Source organism: Lipotes vexillifer, unplaced genomic scaffold, assembly GCF_000442215.2.
Source record: "Lipotes vexillifer unplaced genomic scaffold, Lipotes_vexillifer_v1.1 scaffold500, whole genome shotgun sequence".
Taxonomy (NCBI): Eukaryota; Metazoa; Chordata; class Mammalia; order Artiodactyla; family Lipotidae; genus Lipotes; species Lipotes vexillifer.
In genome coordinates, this window is record NW_006778765.1 from 1,865,254 (window position 1) to 1,881,574 (window position 16,321).

At 38.6% G+C, this 16,321-nt stretch overlaps 1 protein-coding gene across 1 annotated transcript in view; it reads right to left on the minus strand.

The window, feature by feature from the left end:
• The window catches only part of PBRM1 (polybromo 1), a 98,019-nt gene that overhangs the window by 26,264 nt on the left and 55,434 nt on the right, over window positions 1–16,321 (minus strand). The window contains 4 exon segments of the mRNA XM_007451866.1: window positions 1,629–1,774; window positions 7,940–8,203; window positions 8,829–8,911; window positions 9,893–10,078. Coding sequence (XP_007451928.1) covers window positions 1,629–1,774; window positions 7,940–8,203; window positions 8,829–8,911; window positions 9,893–10,078 — 679 coding nt within the window.

Sequence of the window (16,321 nt, forward strand, 5' to 3'; positions counted from 1 at the left end):
ACTCAATCTTTCAAAACAGGATCTGACTAATTTACAGAATTGGATCTGACTACTGGTCTGAACCACCATCATTCTTGCCTGGATTATTGCAATAGCCTCCTAGCAGATCTCGCTCTTCTACCTTTGACTCTTTACAGTCTATTCTTAACAATCAGTAGACAGAGCAATCCTGCTAAGACCTAAGTCAGATGTCACTTCTGGGGACTTCCCTGGTGGTCCAGTGGTTAAGACTCTGTGCTTCCACTGCAGGGGGCACGGGTTCGATGGTCGGGGAACTAAGATCCCACATGCCTCGCAGTGTCGCCCCCAAAAAGTCACTTTTGTGCTGAGAATAATCCATGATATTTCATTTAATTCAGTAAAGGCCCAAGTCCCTACAATGGTTTCTGAGTCCCACAAGATTTGCACTATATCCCTTGGCTCTCATATCTCCTATCTAACTCATGTACAGCTCACTCCGCCTGTAACAAACTGATGATTTGAATAGGCCAGGAATGCCTCTCTTCCGGTCTTTACACAGGCTGTTCTCTGTCCCTGGAAAGCTTTCTCCCTGGATATTCACATTACTCAGTTCCTTGGTTTCTTCAAGTGTTGGCTCAACTGTCAGCCCTCAGTGAGGCTTTACATACCATCCTATTTAAAGTTTTGAACACCCTAACTTTGACTATGGCACTCCCGATTCCCCATACCCAGCTCTGTTTTTTTCCACAGCACGTATCATAATGTAATGCACTATACACTTTACTTATTCATGATGTTTATAGTTTGTCTTCCCACTAGAAAAAAGATCCGCGCGACTAAGGATACTTGTTTGTTTTATTCACTAATGTATCTACAGAGCCTGGCAAATAGTAGGTGTGTAATAAACAATTACTGCATGATGAACAAATACAATGAGGAAACAAGCTCAAAGAGTTAAGTCATTTGCCTATGGACATTAAACTAGCAGGGCTGGGACTTAAACCAAGATCTCTTGGAACCAACTACTTTCCTTAACTACTATCCTCTACTGCCCAGCCCTGCGCCCTGACTCCTTTAATGCTATTCTATGCCATCCAACCATACTTCCACCCCTTTACTCGTTCATCAAATATCTGAGCCTCACGCACTATGCTTGGAGCAGGGGATATAAAGGTATATCTATCGCTTTTTTGCTCAAAAAGAGAGGGTCTCTAACTCTCAGGGCATTTGCAGTCTGGTATGGAAGCCTGATAATATAAATGATATGTGCTCTGAGAAGGAAATACACGGTGCTCTGAGAATGTGTAATAGGGAGACCTAACCTAGTCTGGAGGAGACAGGAAAGGCTTCCTTAAGGAAGAGCCATTTCAAATTTAAGCTAAAGGAGTTCACCATATGAAGCTGGCAGGGAGATTTCTGGGTTGAGAGTTCAGTAAACGGTAGGAGAAGAAAAAGCAAAAAAAAAAAAAAAAAAAAAAGGGATTCATGGAAGCAATTTAAAGAAGGAAGTGTGGCTAGAGGCATAAGCAGGGAGAGTGTGGTGTGAGAGGAAGTTGGAAAAGTTGCCAAGGGAGGGACTTTAGCCTTCATCCTAAACAGTGATGAATTTCTACTGGCTCCGAATCTCTCAAACCAAACCTCGTCTTCTCTACCTCAAAAACGCTCACCTGCCCACACGAGGGCGCACCAGGCCATGGGACTTGATGAAGACACAGTCGCCAACCTTCAGCCACATGTCATTATACCGGAGCTGCTCAAAGTAGTGGCAACCTGGTTCACCGTTAGACATTTCCACAGGGACATCTTCTTTCTCCTGTGGTAAAGGAAACTGGTTGAAGACAGGCCGCTGACAATCAAGGAGTTGGCAGAGAAGGTAAGAAGGGAAAGCAGATTTCCTTCATTTTAACTTAAAAGAAAAAATAAAATAAACAGAAGCTCTGATAAAGATAGGAAACCAAAGGAATAGGTTACTGAAATCAAACTAAGTCTTATCAAATATTGTATCTATTTTAAATTTCTAGTTAATTTTCATAAAATAATGTTACTCCAAGACTGTTTTATTCCCCTCTCCTTTCTTCCCCCATTCTCACAGACTTTAGGAGAAAAAAGCAATGGAGAAGACTTATCAACATACAGAAAACAGCCTCACGCAACTGTTAAAAAGATAAGGAGTAAATTCTACACAAGCTTCCTCTTCACCACATTTCTTCATATTAACAATTGACTGATTTAAAAATTTTATCATTTTGATTTATTCCAACATGGAAAGGAACAGCATAGCCTCTGTGACATAAACACACATACTGTTTTTGAATAAATTACAGGGTCTGTCACCTACTGGCTGCTGTGACATGGGTAAATTACTTGACCTCTTATGCCGTAGGTTCATCATCTGTAATGAAGATATGGTGCCCATCAGGTAGGGCTGTTAGGAAGCTTAAATGACACAATTCATGTTATGTACACAGAATAATGCCTGACTCAGAAGAAAAATAAAAGATAATTCTGACTAATGAAAATAAGAAACATAATTTACTGAGAACCTAGCAGATACTGAGCACAGCACTAGGTGTTTTAAATATAAAAGCTCTAAAACACATAAAAGCTGAGGAAACTGCAGAACACCCCCCAAATTCTCTACTGCATCTCCCTGAGAATATCTGAAACTTCAAACTTACGGGAAAAAAAAAATCTCCTTTAGACTGTCCAAAATAATTTAATGTTTTGATCTTTATGATTTCAAATGTGGTACTGAAATGAACTTCCTGGAAAATCCTTAAGAATGAGAGAGGTCCCACATATATGTTGGGTGAGGAGCACCTGAAGGAATGGAAGCTATGAAAAAGAAAGCCCTGAGATTAAGAATACATTTTTATTTCAGGAATGGGTTCTGTTCTAGTTATTCATCTAAAAATTTCTTAGCATGACATGTTTTGGCCATGCAATATTAAAATAAATATATGAGACTAAAAAAAGTAACTCATACATAGAGAGGACACTGGGGACTTATGAATTCTGACAATAATAACAAATTTAATTCCCACATTGACTTCCACTGACATTTCTTCTTTTAAAATTAATGTCTCTATGATTCCCAGACATACTGGTAAAATGTAAAAAATATCATGTTTTTTCCCAAGCTCCTTTTCTCTTACAAACACTGTAAGGACACTAAAATGGATATTTTTTCTAGGATACTAAAAATTCAGTTTTTCCAGTTTTTACATTAACTATTTAAAAACTTTATTTTTCTTCTTTATATAAAAAGTATATTTGTTGGAAATAATTCAAACATTAGAGTATGTAAAATTTAAAAAACAAGTCTTCTGTGATCTAACCCTAGAGATAATCATCCAGTTTAGTTTATAGTTTTCCATGTTATTTACACATACATATATGTAAACATACATTTTGATTTTTTTGAGTAATGATGGAACCACATCCCATTCTGCAACCTGTTAATTCCTTTTGCTGGCTGCACAGTTTGCATTATATGAATGGACGTATAACAACTTAATTCCCATTCACAGGCATTTGGGTTTGGCCTAGGGTTTTGCTTTTACAAACAACACTTACGTCACCCTTTGGCGTACCTAGTTGAGTACTATGTTGGAACACATTCCCTGCCATCAAACAGCAGGGCCAAAGGGAATGCCACTGATGGGAGATGAGAGTGTGTTACCCCACATCAACACCAGGCTGCATGTATTATCAGGCTTCAGACCTCTTGCCAATTTGCTGGGCATTTTAAAAACTATTAGATTAATACGTTTTCTTACATTTTTGAATGACCTTCTATAAATGATCTATTTGGTCCTTTGCCCATTTTTCCAGTATTATTTTTCCCTAGACTTCAAAGAGCTCTTTGTACATTAGAAACAGCAGTCCTTAGACTGCTTCATTAAACTAATTGATATTGTCAATTGTATCAAGAAAATGATCTTTTTTTTCTTTTATGGCTACTGGGTTTTATATCATGTATATAAAAGGATCCATTCCAAGCTTATAAATGAATAAAAGATTACAGGTAAATAACAGTAAATGTACTTATGTCAGCAACTTATGTTTCTTTTTTAATGTTTATATCTTATTTTGGAATATGAAATGAGGTAGAGTTCAGGTGGGTTTTTTTTTCTTCTTTTTTCAAATGGCTACCAGTTTTTCCAATATCATTTGATTCCATCCTCTCTTGCTGATTTGAAATACTACCTTTATACAAACTTTCAGTTATAAAATAAATGAATCACAGGTATGAAATGTACAGTGTGGGGAATAATTACATAATATCTTTGTATGGTGACAAATGATGACTAGACTTACCATGGTGATCATTTTGAAATGTACAGAAATACTGAATCATTATGTTGTACACCAGGAACTAACACAGTATTGTAGGTCAATTATACTTCAAAAACATAAACTCAGAAAATGAGATCAGATTTGTGGTTACCAGAGGCAGGGGATAGGGGGAGAGGGGGATTGGATGAAGGTGGTCAAAAAGTACAAACTTCCAGTTATAAGATAAATAAGTATTAAGGATGTAATGTACAACATGATAAATATAATTAACACTGCTGTACTTTACATATGAAAGATGTTAAGAGAGTAAATTCTAACAGTACTCATCACAAGGAAAAAAAATTATTTTTTCTATTTCTTTAATGTTGTATCTATATTGAGATGATGTATGTTCACCAAACTTACTGTGGTAATCATTTCATGATATATGTAAGTCAAATCATTATGCTGTACACCTTAAACTTATACAGTGCTATATGTCAATTATATCTCAATAAAACTAGAAGGAAAAAAAGGCGATTGTGGGACAAAAGGGAAAGTATGAATCAAGTCTCTAGATTAGTAAATAGTGTTAATTTTCTGGTTTAGATCCTTGTACAAGGTGCTAACATTGTGTTATTTATTGCCAGGTGCTTTACAAGGTGTTAACATTAACAGAAGCTGAATGAAGAGTATAAGGAATGTCTTTGTACTATCTTTGTTAAGCACCTGGCACATTTGTTAAGTCTAAAATCACTTCAAAATAAAAGTTAAAATATATAAAACTAGAGACTTCCCTGGTGGCGCAGTGGTTAAGAACCTGCCTGCCAATGCAGGGGACACGGGTTCAATCCCTGGTCCAGGAAGATCCCACATGCCGGAGAGCAACTAAACCCATGCGCCACAACTACGGAGCCTGCGCTCTAGAGCCCACAAGCCACAACTACTGAACCCGTGTGCCAACTACTGAAGCCCACATGCCTAGAGCCTGTGCTCTTTAACAAGAGAAGCCACTGCAACGAGAAGCCTGTGCACCACAACGAAGGGTAGCTCCCGCTTGCCGCAACTAGAGAGAAAGCCTGCGTGCAGCAACAAAGACCCGACAACCAAAAAATAAATTACTTAAAAAAATTATATATATATATATATATATATATATAAACTAAAACGAATGAATATCGTTATATTCTGGATTTAATTGTGAAAAGCCTATTCCTTCCACTGACCAACCCTGAGCTAATATCTTAATATTTTTTTAAATGTATTTTTGTAAAATGTAATACTATTTGGCAGGGTAAAGCACTCTTGACTACTCTTTCAGTTTTTCTTTTTCTGGTGACTGTCATGTATTTATTCTTTCCTAAGAATGCTAGAATTTAAAAAAAAAAAAAAAAAAGGATGCTGGAATAATTTTGTCAAGTTCGAAAACAACGTATTCAAGTCTTTACTGTCCTGCAGTAGACTATTTTTCTTCCCATAGGTTCCATATACTCCTTTTAAGATAATTTCTTAATGTATGTTTTTTGTTCATATGGATATTTTCTTCCATATGATTTTTCTAACAGTTGTTAAAGTGTATTCAACATTTTCATTTTACTTTCAAAAGTCTTATGAATTATTGTTCTGTTTATGTAAGAAAGCTAATGACTTGTATATAGATTTTGAAATTTCTACTTGTTGAATTGTTTTCAAAAACTTTTCAGTTAATTTCTCCCCATTATCTGCAAAAAAATAATTTTGCCTCTTATTGTCAATATTTTTACTACTTTTGTCTTACTACATTGGCTACTCTCAGAAAACTACAGATAATGGTACAGAAAGCACCTCTGTCACGTGTATAACTTTAAAAGGAATTTCTTTTACTCTAGGCTTGAGATATGAAGACAATTTTTAAAAATCACTTTGAGGAAATATCCATCTGAAGACTTCAATCAAGACTGGTACTGTACCTTATCAGATAATTTCTCCTTTTATCTACTAATTATAATGACAGGTATTACTGAATTTTCCTAATTTTGAACAATCCTTGCATTCCTAGAATGAACTCTCGCCTACTTGGTCATGTTGTTCTCAAACAACTAACTTGATTTCACTTGTAACAATACTTTTTTCCCAAGTATTTTTTGTATCAATATTCATAAAGTGAGACTGAATTGCAGTTTTCTGTTTTTACTTTGTCAGACTTTGGAATCAAGATTATTCCGGCTTGGTAAAACAAACTGGGAAGTTTTCTTTGCTCTCCATGCTCTGCAATAATTTTTTTTTCTTTTGGCCGCCCCGCACAGCATGCGGGATCTTAGTTCCCCAACCAGGGATCAAACGATGCCCCCTGCAGTAGAAGCACAGAGTCTTAACCACTGGACCGCCAGGGAAGTCCTTCAATAATTTAAAGGGTTAAAAGAATTTACCTATGGAATTATCTGGCCTGAGTACTCTTTGAAGTGAGCTCTTTGACATAAAAAAAATTTCTTCACGTTGTTGTCCACTTACATGTGTTATCTCTTCTTGATTCCACTTTACTAACTGGTATTACCCTAGAAAAATTATTCACTTCATTCAGGTTTTTAAAATTATTATTATTTTTTTGTTTTGTTTTAATTTATTTTTTGGCCACACCATGCAGCTTGTGGGATATTAGTTCCCTGACCAGGGATCTAACCCAGGCCCTTGGCAGTGAAAGCGTGGAGTCCTAACCACTGGACTGCCACGGAATTCCCTCATTCAGGTTTTCAAACTTATGAGAAATGTACAAGTCTTTAAATTTCCTCTATATTTTGTATGTTAAGCTTAATTCCCTTCTTTTTCTTTTATTAGGATAGTTGGTAGTTTATCTCATTGAACTTGTCGAAGTCTCCTTTTTAATTCTGCTGTTCTATTTATTCATTTATTCATTTATTTATTTATTTATTTATGGCTGTGTTGGGTCTTCATTGCTGCAGGTGGGCTTTCTCTAGTTGCAGTGAGCGGGGCTACTCTTCGTTGCAGTGCGCATGCTTCTCACTGCAGTGGCTTCTCCTGTTGCGGAGCACGAGTTCTAGGCGTGTGGGCCTCAGCAGTTGTGGCACATGGGCTCAGTAGTTGTGGCTCGTGGGATCTAGAGCACAGGCTCAGTAGTTGTGGTGCACAGGCTTAGTTGCTCTGTGGCACGTGGGATCTTCCCGGACCAGGGCTCAAACCTGTGTCCCCTGCATTGGCAGGCAGAATCTTAACCACTGCGCCACCAGGGAAGCCCTGCTGCTCTGTTTTTTAAGTATTAATTTCTTTCTTTCTTTTAGAGTTCCTTCTATTAGGCTGTTTTTTTTTTTTGTTTGGTTTTGTTTTTTATTTTTTTTTGGCTGCGTTGGGTCTTTGTTGCTGCATGTGGGCTTTAGTTGTGGTGAGCAGGGGCTACTCTTCGTTGTGGAGCACAGGCTCTAGGCACGCAGGCTTCAGTAGCTGTGGCACACGGGCTCAGTAGTTGTGGCGCACAGGCTTAGCTGCTCCATGGCATGTGGGATCTTCCCGGACCAGGGATCGAACCCATGACCCCTGCAATGGCAGGCGGATTCTTAACCACCGCGCCACCAGGGCAGTCCCTAGGCTAAGGTTTTATATTGTTGCTCTTTTTCTAATTCTGAATTTGAGTACTTTATTCATTTATTTTTGAGACTAGGTATTCTGAAATGTAAAATTCTTTTCTATGTGGCTATTATCTACATACCTTTTCCAAGTTAAAACTGTCTTCAGTTCGACTGTCCTCTGAGTTGCCTGTATTCTTCTCATCATCCCCTTTATCTGCATTTGCAAATACAGAGGCCACTCGGACCACAGGCAAGGGCACATCTCGAGGGACAAATCTAACTGAGCTGATGGGCATGGTCCATAGTTTAATTTTCTTAAAAGATTTGGTTTTGGCAGAATACCGTGATTCACAGACAAAAACATCCTCATCTCGAAAGTTTTCTGGGCATAATTTAAAGTATTCCTGGTGGATATAAGAATAAAATCAATTAGGTGAATTTTCTGAAAACCAATCAACCAAAAAACAAATAAAATCACCAAACAAGCAAAGAAATAAAAGCTAAAGTATTAAGACTTTTTGACAGTGAACAACAAATGGTAAATGGCTAGAGATCTAGGAGTATTTCCTTATACTCAATGGCCTTACTCACCACATACTGTTTAGCTTATTTAGCTTACCAACTGCTCCTCTGACAGTATATTAGTATTTCATACAGCTATTATATTCCTTAAAGCTATGGACATGTGCCTATACTACATAGACAAACAAAAAGTGCACCTTATTACCTAAAACCACACTAACAATTTATAATGATCCTTCAGAAAATGTCACCCTTAAAAATTTGTCTGCCGATATAAAAAAATTTAAGCTAACTGCATATAGCTATATAGTGTAGACAGCAAATGGTCTTTCACCATCATGTTCAGGTTAATTTCTCCCCAAATCTTTACAGAAGCTAGAGACACAGCTTAAAAATAATTCAACAGTTTAAAACAGAGCTATCAATTTTGTAAAGATCAATTTTTTGTGTGTGTGAATTTTATTCCCATGGAATAATTTATTGTTTTGGGACTAATGAGTTTCTTACCTTAACAAACATGACCACACATTTTCCTAGAATTTTACTAACAGGAACTTTATTGTAATAGTCACTCTTAAAAACTTCTTTTTCTAGAAATTTTCGTGTAGCCAAATGGAATGTTTCATTTGGCCGATAAAACCAACAGCCATACAACCATTTTTCACCTCAAAAACAAAGAGAGAGAGAAAGAAAGAGAATTACCATTAACAAAAATAACATATTCTTTGTAAAATGAGCAAATACTCCATCCATTCTGCCATTGCCTAAACCTAGCAAGGTGCTTTTAGGCCACGGTTCCTTAATACAATTATCTTAGAAGAAACAATACTTTAAAATAATGAAATGTAATGAGGCCTAAAAAATGCTACTTTCTCCCTCCTATTAAAAGATGTATAATAAATAGAATAAGGAAGGTGATGAGACCTACTCTACTCTGCTGGGTCAGGACACACATAAAGCTGTGTGCTTTTATAAGGATGTAAGATATACTAAAAGACCTATTTAGCTCTTGGGTGAAGGAATACAAAGGTATTTTACATGATGAACAGCTGAAAGAATTGGATTGCCTGGATCACACTTCTGCTTGCTTTTGGTTTCATTAACTCCTATTCATTCTCTATGTCTCAAGTTAAAGGCAATTGTTCTAGGAAGCCTTTTTGAAATCAAATTCTAAGCTAAGGCACATGTCTGTCTATAACAATTTCTTCTTTATTTGTGATTTTTACCAGAGTGGTTTTGCCAGGGGCAAAACACAGGCCTTTTGTTCTTCTGAATCTCTGCCATCCTACAGAGTTTGGCTCACGGTATGTTTTTAATAAATATCAGTTGAATGAATGAATCTCAACTAGACTTCAGAAAGTTGTATTTCTTTCGACTCAGCTGTGCCACTGCCCAACAGTGCTTGATCCTATGTTTCTCATATAGTGGGTACTTAACTGCATTTACTGACAGTGTAGAACTATTGTTGGAACACATAAAATGTCTGAGTTACAATTTCCTTCCCTGAGAACCAAGGAGGAGTACAACATTCACATCTCACCAATCTGCCCTCCAATTTAAAATGAACTTACCAGCAGAATCTTCCCACAGTCTCTCAATACAGACTATATGTGGTTGTAGATTGGCCTCTGCAGGCTCCACATAGACATAATCTCCAACATGGTACATACTGTTCTTAAAGCTGCAGTCCTGGCTGTATGTGCGATGTAAGCCTGAGAGGCCTGCAGCTCCAGAGGAATCTTCACTCTTTTCAGCTTCTTCAGTAAAAAAGAGAAAAATGTTCTCATGAAAGGGATGTTGGAACAGATGCAGGATTCAAACAACACATACTAATACATTTACTTCTTTTCTAGATACTCAAAGGCAGGATTCAGGACAAACAGTATGACATTCACATTCCCAATAGCCTCTATTCAAAACTGTCTTTTTGAATTACAGCCAACTGCCATTAATTTAAATAAATACATAAATAAAGCATCTACAGAATAAAAATAATCACCTTAATAATATATGCTCACTAGAGTCATTCTGGCTGATACACAAACATATAAAGAAGAAAACAGGTCACTTGTAAATCATGTAATCCTAGAGATAATCATGTAATCCTAGGATAATGGAATCTTAGAATTGAGGATATATGGAATGTGTACTTCATACAATATACTGTAAACTATATATGCATACACTTAATATATCATGAACATTTCCCTTGAGATTAAATGCTTTTCAACAAGATTTTTATTTTTGTTAAACAAAACTTTTAAAAAATATTTATTTATTTATTTGGCTGTGTTGGGTCTTAGTTGTGGCACGCGGGATCTTTAGTTGTGGCAAAAGTTGCAGCATGTGGGATCCTTTAGTTGCAGCATGCAGAACCATTAGTTGGGGCATCTTTTTAGTTGCAGCATGTGGGATCTTTTAGTTGCGGCATGCGAACTCTTAGTTGTGGCATGTGGGATCTAGTTCTCTGACTAGGGATTGAACCCAGGCTCCCAGCATTCGGAGTGCAGAGTCTTAGACACTGGACCTGGACCAGGGAAGTCCCTAAACAAAACTTTTTAATGGCTCCCATATAAGTCATTATTTGCAAACACCGTAGGTTTTTTTTCAGGAAAAGGCTTTGCCCACTTCTTTGATTACTTCCTTAGGATAATTTTCCAGAAATGGAAGAGCTGGAAATAAGCATGTTAAACGTTTTTAAAATGCATATTCCAAACTGACCCCCAAAAGTCTATGCCAACTTAAGTCCTTCACTCTTTGGCTACAAGGGGTGGGGGGGTCTGTTTCTCCATTCCCTCTCCAATACTGGTATTATAATATTTTTTTAAGTTTTGCCATTTTTGGTGGAAAATGTTATCTAGCAGTTGATTAATCAAATGAATCCCTGTGACATAGAAAGCATATTCACAAGGTTCTTGAGAATTTTATACCAGCAGGAACACTGTCAACAGGCCTGAAACGGAGAAAGAGTACAAAAAAAAAGAAGGCTGTTAAACCTCCCAAATTCCAGAGACAGGAAACAGGCTGATAAGACTCAGCTGCAAACATGTGTTACCTTTCATGAAAAAAGATGATTCAGAGGGCAAAGTGTGGAGCCACAGAGAACTAATTCCATGCCCTGAAGCCTAATGCAGTCTGCCTGCCCAGATCCTGAAACTGCTTGGAATTGATGACTCTTTTTTTTTTTCCATTTCTCCCTTTTTGAATGGAAATGTCCCTGTTATCCTATGCATGTTCCATCACTATACTGTAGGAGCAGAGAACTTGTTTTTTCACTTTCACAGGTTCACAGATGAAGAGAAATTGTGTCTCAGGATGGATCATACCCAGAGCCTCACCCATACACCTAGTTTAGACGATTTGGGACTTTCCAGTTGATGGTATTTAGATTAGATTTTGGTAGCCGGTAGAGGGGTTGTTACAGTAACAAGTACCTAAAAAAATATGAAAGTGACTCTGGAATTGAATAATAAGCAGAGACTGGAAGAACTTTGAGGAACATGACAGAAAAAGCCTAGGTTGCCTTGAATACACTGTTAGTAGAGAAATGGACATTAAAGACTTGGCACTGAAGGCTCAGAAGAAAATGTTATTAGAAAGTGGAGGAAAGGGGTCCTTGTTATATAGTGGAAGAAAGCCTAGCAGAACTGTGTTCTGCAGTTATGTGGATTCTAGGCCACCTGAGCTGATCTTTTAGATATCTTTTTATTTGTTGTTCTATTTCCTTGGAGATTTCTTCAACTTTATCTTCTAATCCTTCTCTGTTTCCCTTCTACTATCTTTAAAACAATTTTTTAAGTGAATAAATTTGATATATAACATTGTGTAAATTTACTTATTTATTTATTTAGGCAGGCTGTGCCGGGTCTTAGTTGAGGCACATGGATCTTCGTTGCGGCATGTGGACTTCTTAGTTGTGACATGCATGCAGGATCTAGTTCCCTGACCAGGGATCGAATCCAGGCCCCCTGCACTGGGGGTGTGGAGTCTTACCCACTGGACCACGAGGGAAGTCCCACATTGTGTAAATTTAAGGTGTACAACATGTTACTTTGATCTATTTATATACTGTTGCCATTGCAGCAGTTTACCACACTACATAACTATAGGACAATATTGTTATCTATATCTACGTACTCTGCATTAGATCTCTATAGCTTATTTACTACTCTTTGCAAGTTTGTTCTGTTAAACAACATTAATCTTATCCCCCAACCCCACTCTGCTATCATTTTTTTTTTAAAAGCTTGAGATATAATTAATACACCATACAATTCACCTATTTAAAGTGCACAGTTCGGGCTTCTCTGGTGGTGCAGTGGTTGAGGGTCCGCCTGCCGATGCAGGGGACACGGGTTCGTGCCCCGGTCTGGGAAGATCCCACATGCCGCGGAGCAGCTGGGCCCGTGAGCCATGGCCGCTGAGCCTGCGCGTCAGGAGCCTGTGCTCCGCAACGGGAGAGGCCACAACAGTGAGAGGCCCGCGTACAGCAAAATAAATAAATAAAGTGCACAGTTCGGCACTTCCATAGTGGTGCAGTGGTTAAGAATGCACCTGCCAATGTGGGGTACACAGGTTCAATCCCTGGTCCGGGAAGATCCCACATGCCACAGAGCAACTAAGCCCGTGTGCCACAACTACTGAGCCCGTGTGCCACAACTACTGAAGCCTGTGTGCCTAGAGCCCGTGCTCCACAACAAACAGAATCCCCCACGATGAGAAGCCTGCACACCACAACGAAGAGTAGCCCCCGCTCACTGCAATCAGAGAAAGCCCGTGTGCAGCAACAAAGACCCAACACAGCCAAAAATTAATTTTTTTTAAAGTGCAAAATTCAATGGTATTTGGTATACTACATTAATTTTTAAAAATTGTGGTAAGATATGTATCACATAAAAGTCACCATTTTGGGACGATTTTTAAAAAATATATTTATTTATTTTTATTTATTTTTGGCTGCGTGGGGTCTTTGTTGCTGCATGTGGGCTTTCTCTAGTTGCAGCGAGCAGGGGCTACTCTTTGTTGCGGTGCACGGGCTTCTCATTGTGGTGGCTTCTCTTGTTGTGGAGCACGGGCTCTAGGCACGCGGGCTTCAGTAGTTGTGGCTCGTGGGCTCTAGAGCACAGGCTCAGTAGTTGTGGCACACGGGCTTAGTTGCTCTGCGGCATGTGGGATCTTCACTGACCAGGGCTCAAACCCGTGTCCCTTGCACTGGCAGGCGGATTCTTAACCACTGCGCCATCAGGGAAGCCCTGGACGATTTTTAAGTGTATAATTCAGTGGCATTAATTATACTCACAATGTTGTGTAACCATAACCACTATTTCCAAAACTTTTTCTTTAATCCAAACAGAAACTCTGTAACCATTAAATAATAATAACTCCTTATCTTTCTTCCCCTCAGCCTGGTAACCTTTAATCTACTTTGTCTCTCCATGAATTTGGTATTCTAGGTACTTCATATAAGTGAAATCACACAGTATCTGTCCTTTTGTGCCTGGCTTATTTCAGATAGCATAATATTTTCAAGGTTCATCCACCTTGTAGTATGTGTTAGAACTTCTTTACTTTTTATGGCTAAATAATATTCCACTGTATGTAAATACTGCATTTTGTTTATCCATTCATATGTGATGGATACTTGGGTTGTTTCTGTCTTTTGACTATTATGAATAATGCTGGCATGAACATTGGTATACAAGTATCTGCTTGAGTCCCTGGTTTTAGTTCTTTTGGATACATACCTAGGAGCAGAACTAACTGATCATATAGTAATGAAATGTTTAGCTTTTAAACAAATTGCCAAACTGTTTTCCATAGTGGCTGCACCACTTTACATTTCCACCAGCAATTTATGAGGGTTCCAATTTCTCCACGTGTTCACCAACACTTGTATCTTTTTTTTTTTCATAACAGTTATCCTAAAGGGTGTGAAGTGGGATCTCATGGTAATTTTCATTTTCATTCCCCTAATGATGTTGAACATTAATTTTCATGTGCTTATGGCATTTCTATAATTTCTTTGAGGATATATCTATTCAAATGTTTTGCCCACTTTTGAACTGTGTTGTTTGGTTGTTGTTGAACTGTAGGAGTCCTTTGCATATTCTGGATACTAGATCGTTATCAGATATAATGATTTGTGAGTATTTTAACTCTGCGGGTTTGCCATATTTTTAATTTCCAAGAAATTTTCTGTTCTGCAAATGTTCACTTTTTATGGCTTTCTGTTCTTGTTTTATGGATACAGTAGCTTGTCATCTCTCTGAAGGTCGTTAGTTGGTTTTTTAAAAAAATTTTCTCCTGCTACCTTCAATTTTTTTGTTTCCTCCAAGTTCCATTTTTTTGTTTTGCTCTCTATTTTAACATCTTAGACAGTTTCCCCTTAAATATTTGGTCCCATTTAAATAAATATCTGCTTCTATTTAAAAGTAAAACAGGGGCTTCCCTGGTGGCGCAGTGGTTGAGAGTCTGCCTGCCGATGCAGGGGACACGGGTTCGGGCCCCGGTGCGGGAAGATCCCACATGCTGCGGAGCAGCTGGGCCCGTGAGCCATGGCCACTGAGCCTGCACGTCCGGAGCCTGTGCTCCGCAACGGGAGAGGCCACAGCAGTGAGAGGCCCGCGTACCGCAAAAAAAAAAACAAAAAAAGTAAAACACTTTAAGGACTTCCCTGGGGGTCCAGTGGTTAAGATACTGTGCTTCCAGTGCAGGGGGCGTGGGTCTGACCCTGGTCTGGGAACTAAGATCCCACATGCTGTGTAGTGCAGCCAAGAAAAAAAAAAAAGAAACAAAAGTAAAACGCTTTAAAAAGCTGAGTGGAAGCTCTCCATGCATACATAGAGCTGGATGGATTTCACTGAGGACCAGATGTTATCTTTCGATCCCCACTGCCTGGTCCATTTCTCAAGAGAAGAATCTTCTGTCTCAAAATTAAAAACCTGGGACTTTCCTGGTGGCACAGTGGTGGAGAATCCGCCTGCCAATGCAGGGGACACGGGTTCGAGCCCTGGTCTGGGAAGATCCCACATGCTGCGGAGCAACTAAGCCCGTGTGCCACAGCTACTGAGCCTGCACTCTAGAGCCTGCAAGCCATAGCTATTGAGCCCACATGCTGCAACTACTGAAGGCCGCACACCTAGAGCCCGAGCTCTGCAACAAGAAAAGCCACCGCAATGAGAAGCCCATGCACAGCAACAAAGAGTAGCCCCCGCTTACCACAACTAGAGAAAGCCCGCATGCAACAAGACCCAACACAGCCAAAAAAAAAAAAAAATTGGTATGATTTCAATCCTTTAAAATTTTTAAAACTTTTATGACCCAGCACATGGTCCATTGTAGACAATGTTCCATGTACACTCTACAAGAATGTGTATTCTGCAGTCATTGGGTATAATGTTTTACACGTCAGTCAAGTCAAACTGGTTGACAGTCCTTGTCCTGGAGCTCAGGTTGCTGTAAGAACACCCACCATAAATGGGGTGGCTTAAACATCAAACATCCATTTCTCACAGTTCTGGAGGCAGATCTGGTGTCTGGTGAGGGTCCAATTCCTGGTTCATAAACAGTTGTCTTCTCACTCTTCATCCCCTTACAATGGCACCAATTCCACTGTAGTGGCTCCACTCCCATGACTGCATCCAAACCTAATTACATCCTAAAGGCCCCATCTCCAAATACCAACATACTGGACGCTACAACATACGAATTTTGGCGGAAGACACAACATTCAGTCTATAGCAATCTTATTTAAGTCATACTTTTGCCAATTTTTGGTCTAGTTAGTCTGTCATTTGCTGAGAAAGGTGTATTGAGACTATAACTGTTAACTATTTCTTTTCAATTCTGTCAGGTTTTGCTTCACGTATTTTGGGGCTCCACTGTTAGGTGCATACACATTTATAAGTATTATACGTTCTTGACCCTTTTAACATTATAAAATGTCCCCCTTCAACTCTAGTAATATTTCTTTTTTTTTTTTTTTTTCCCGTACGCGGGCC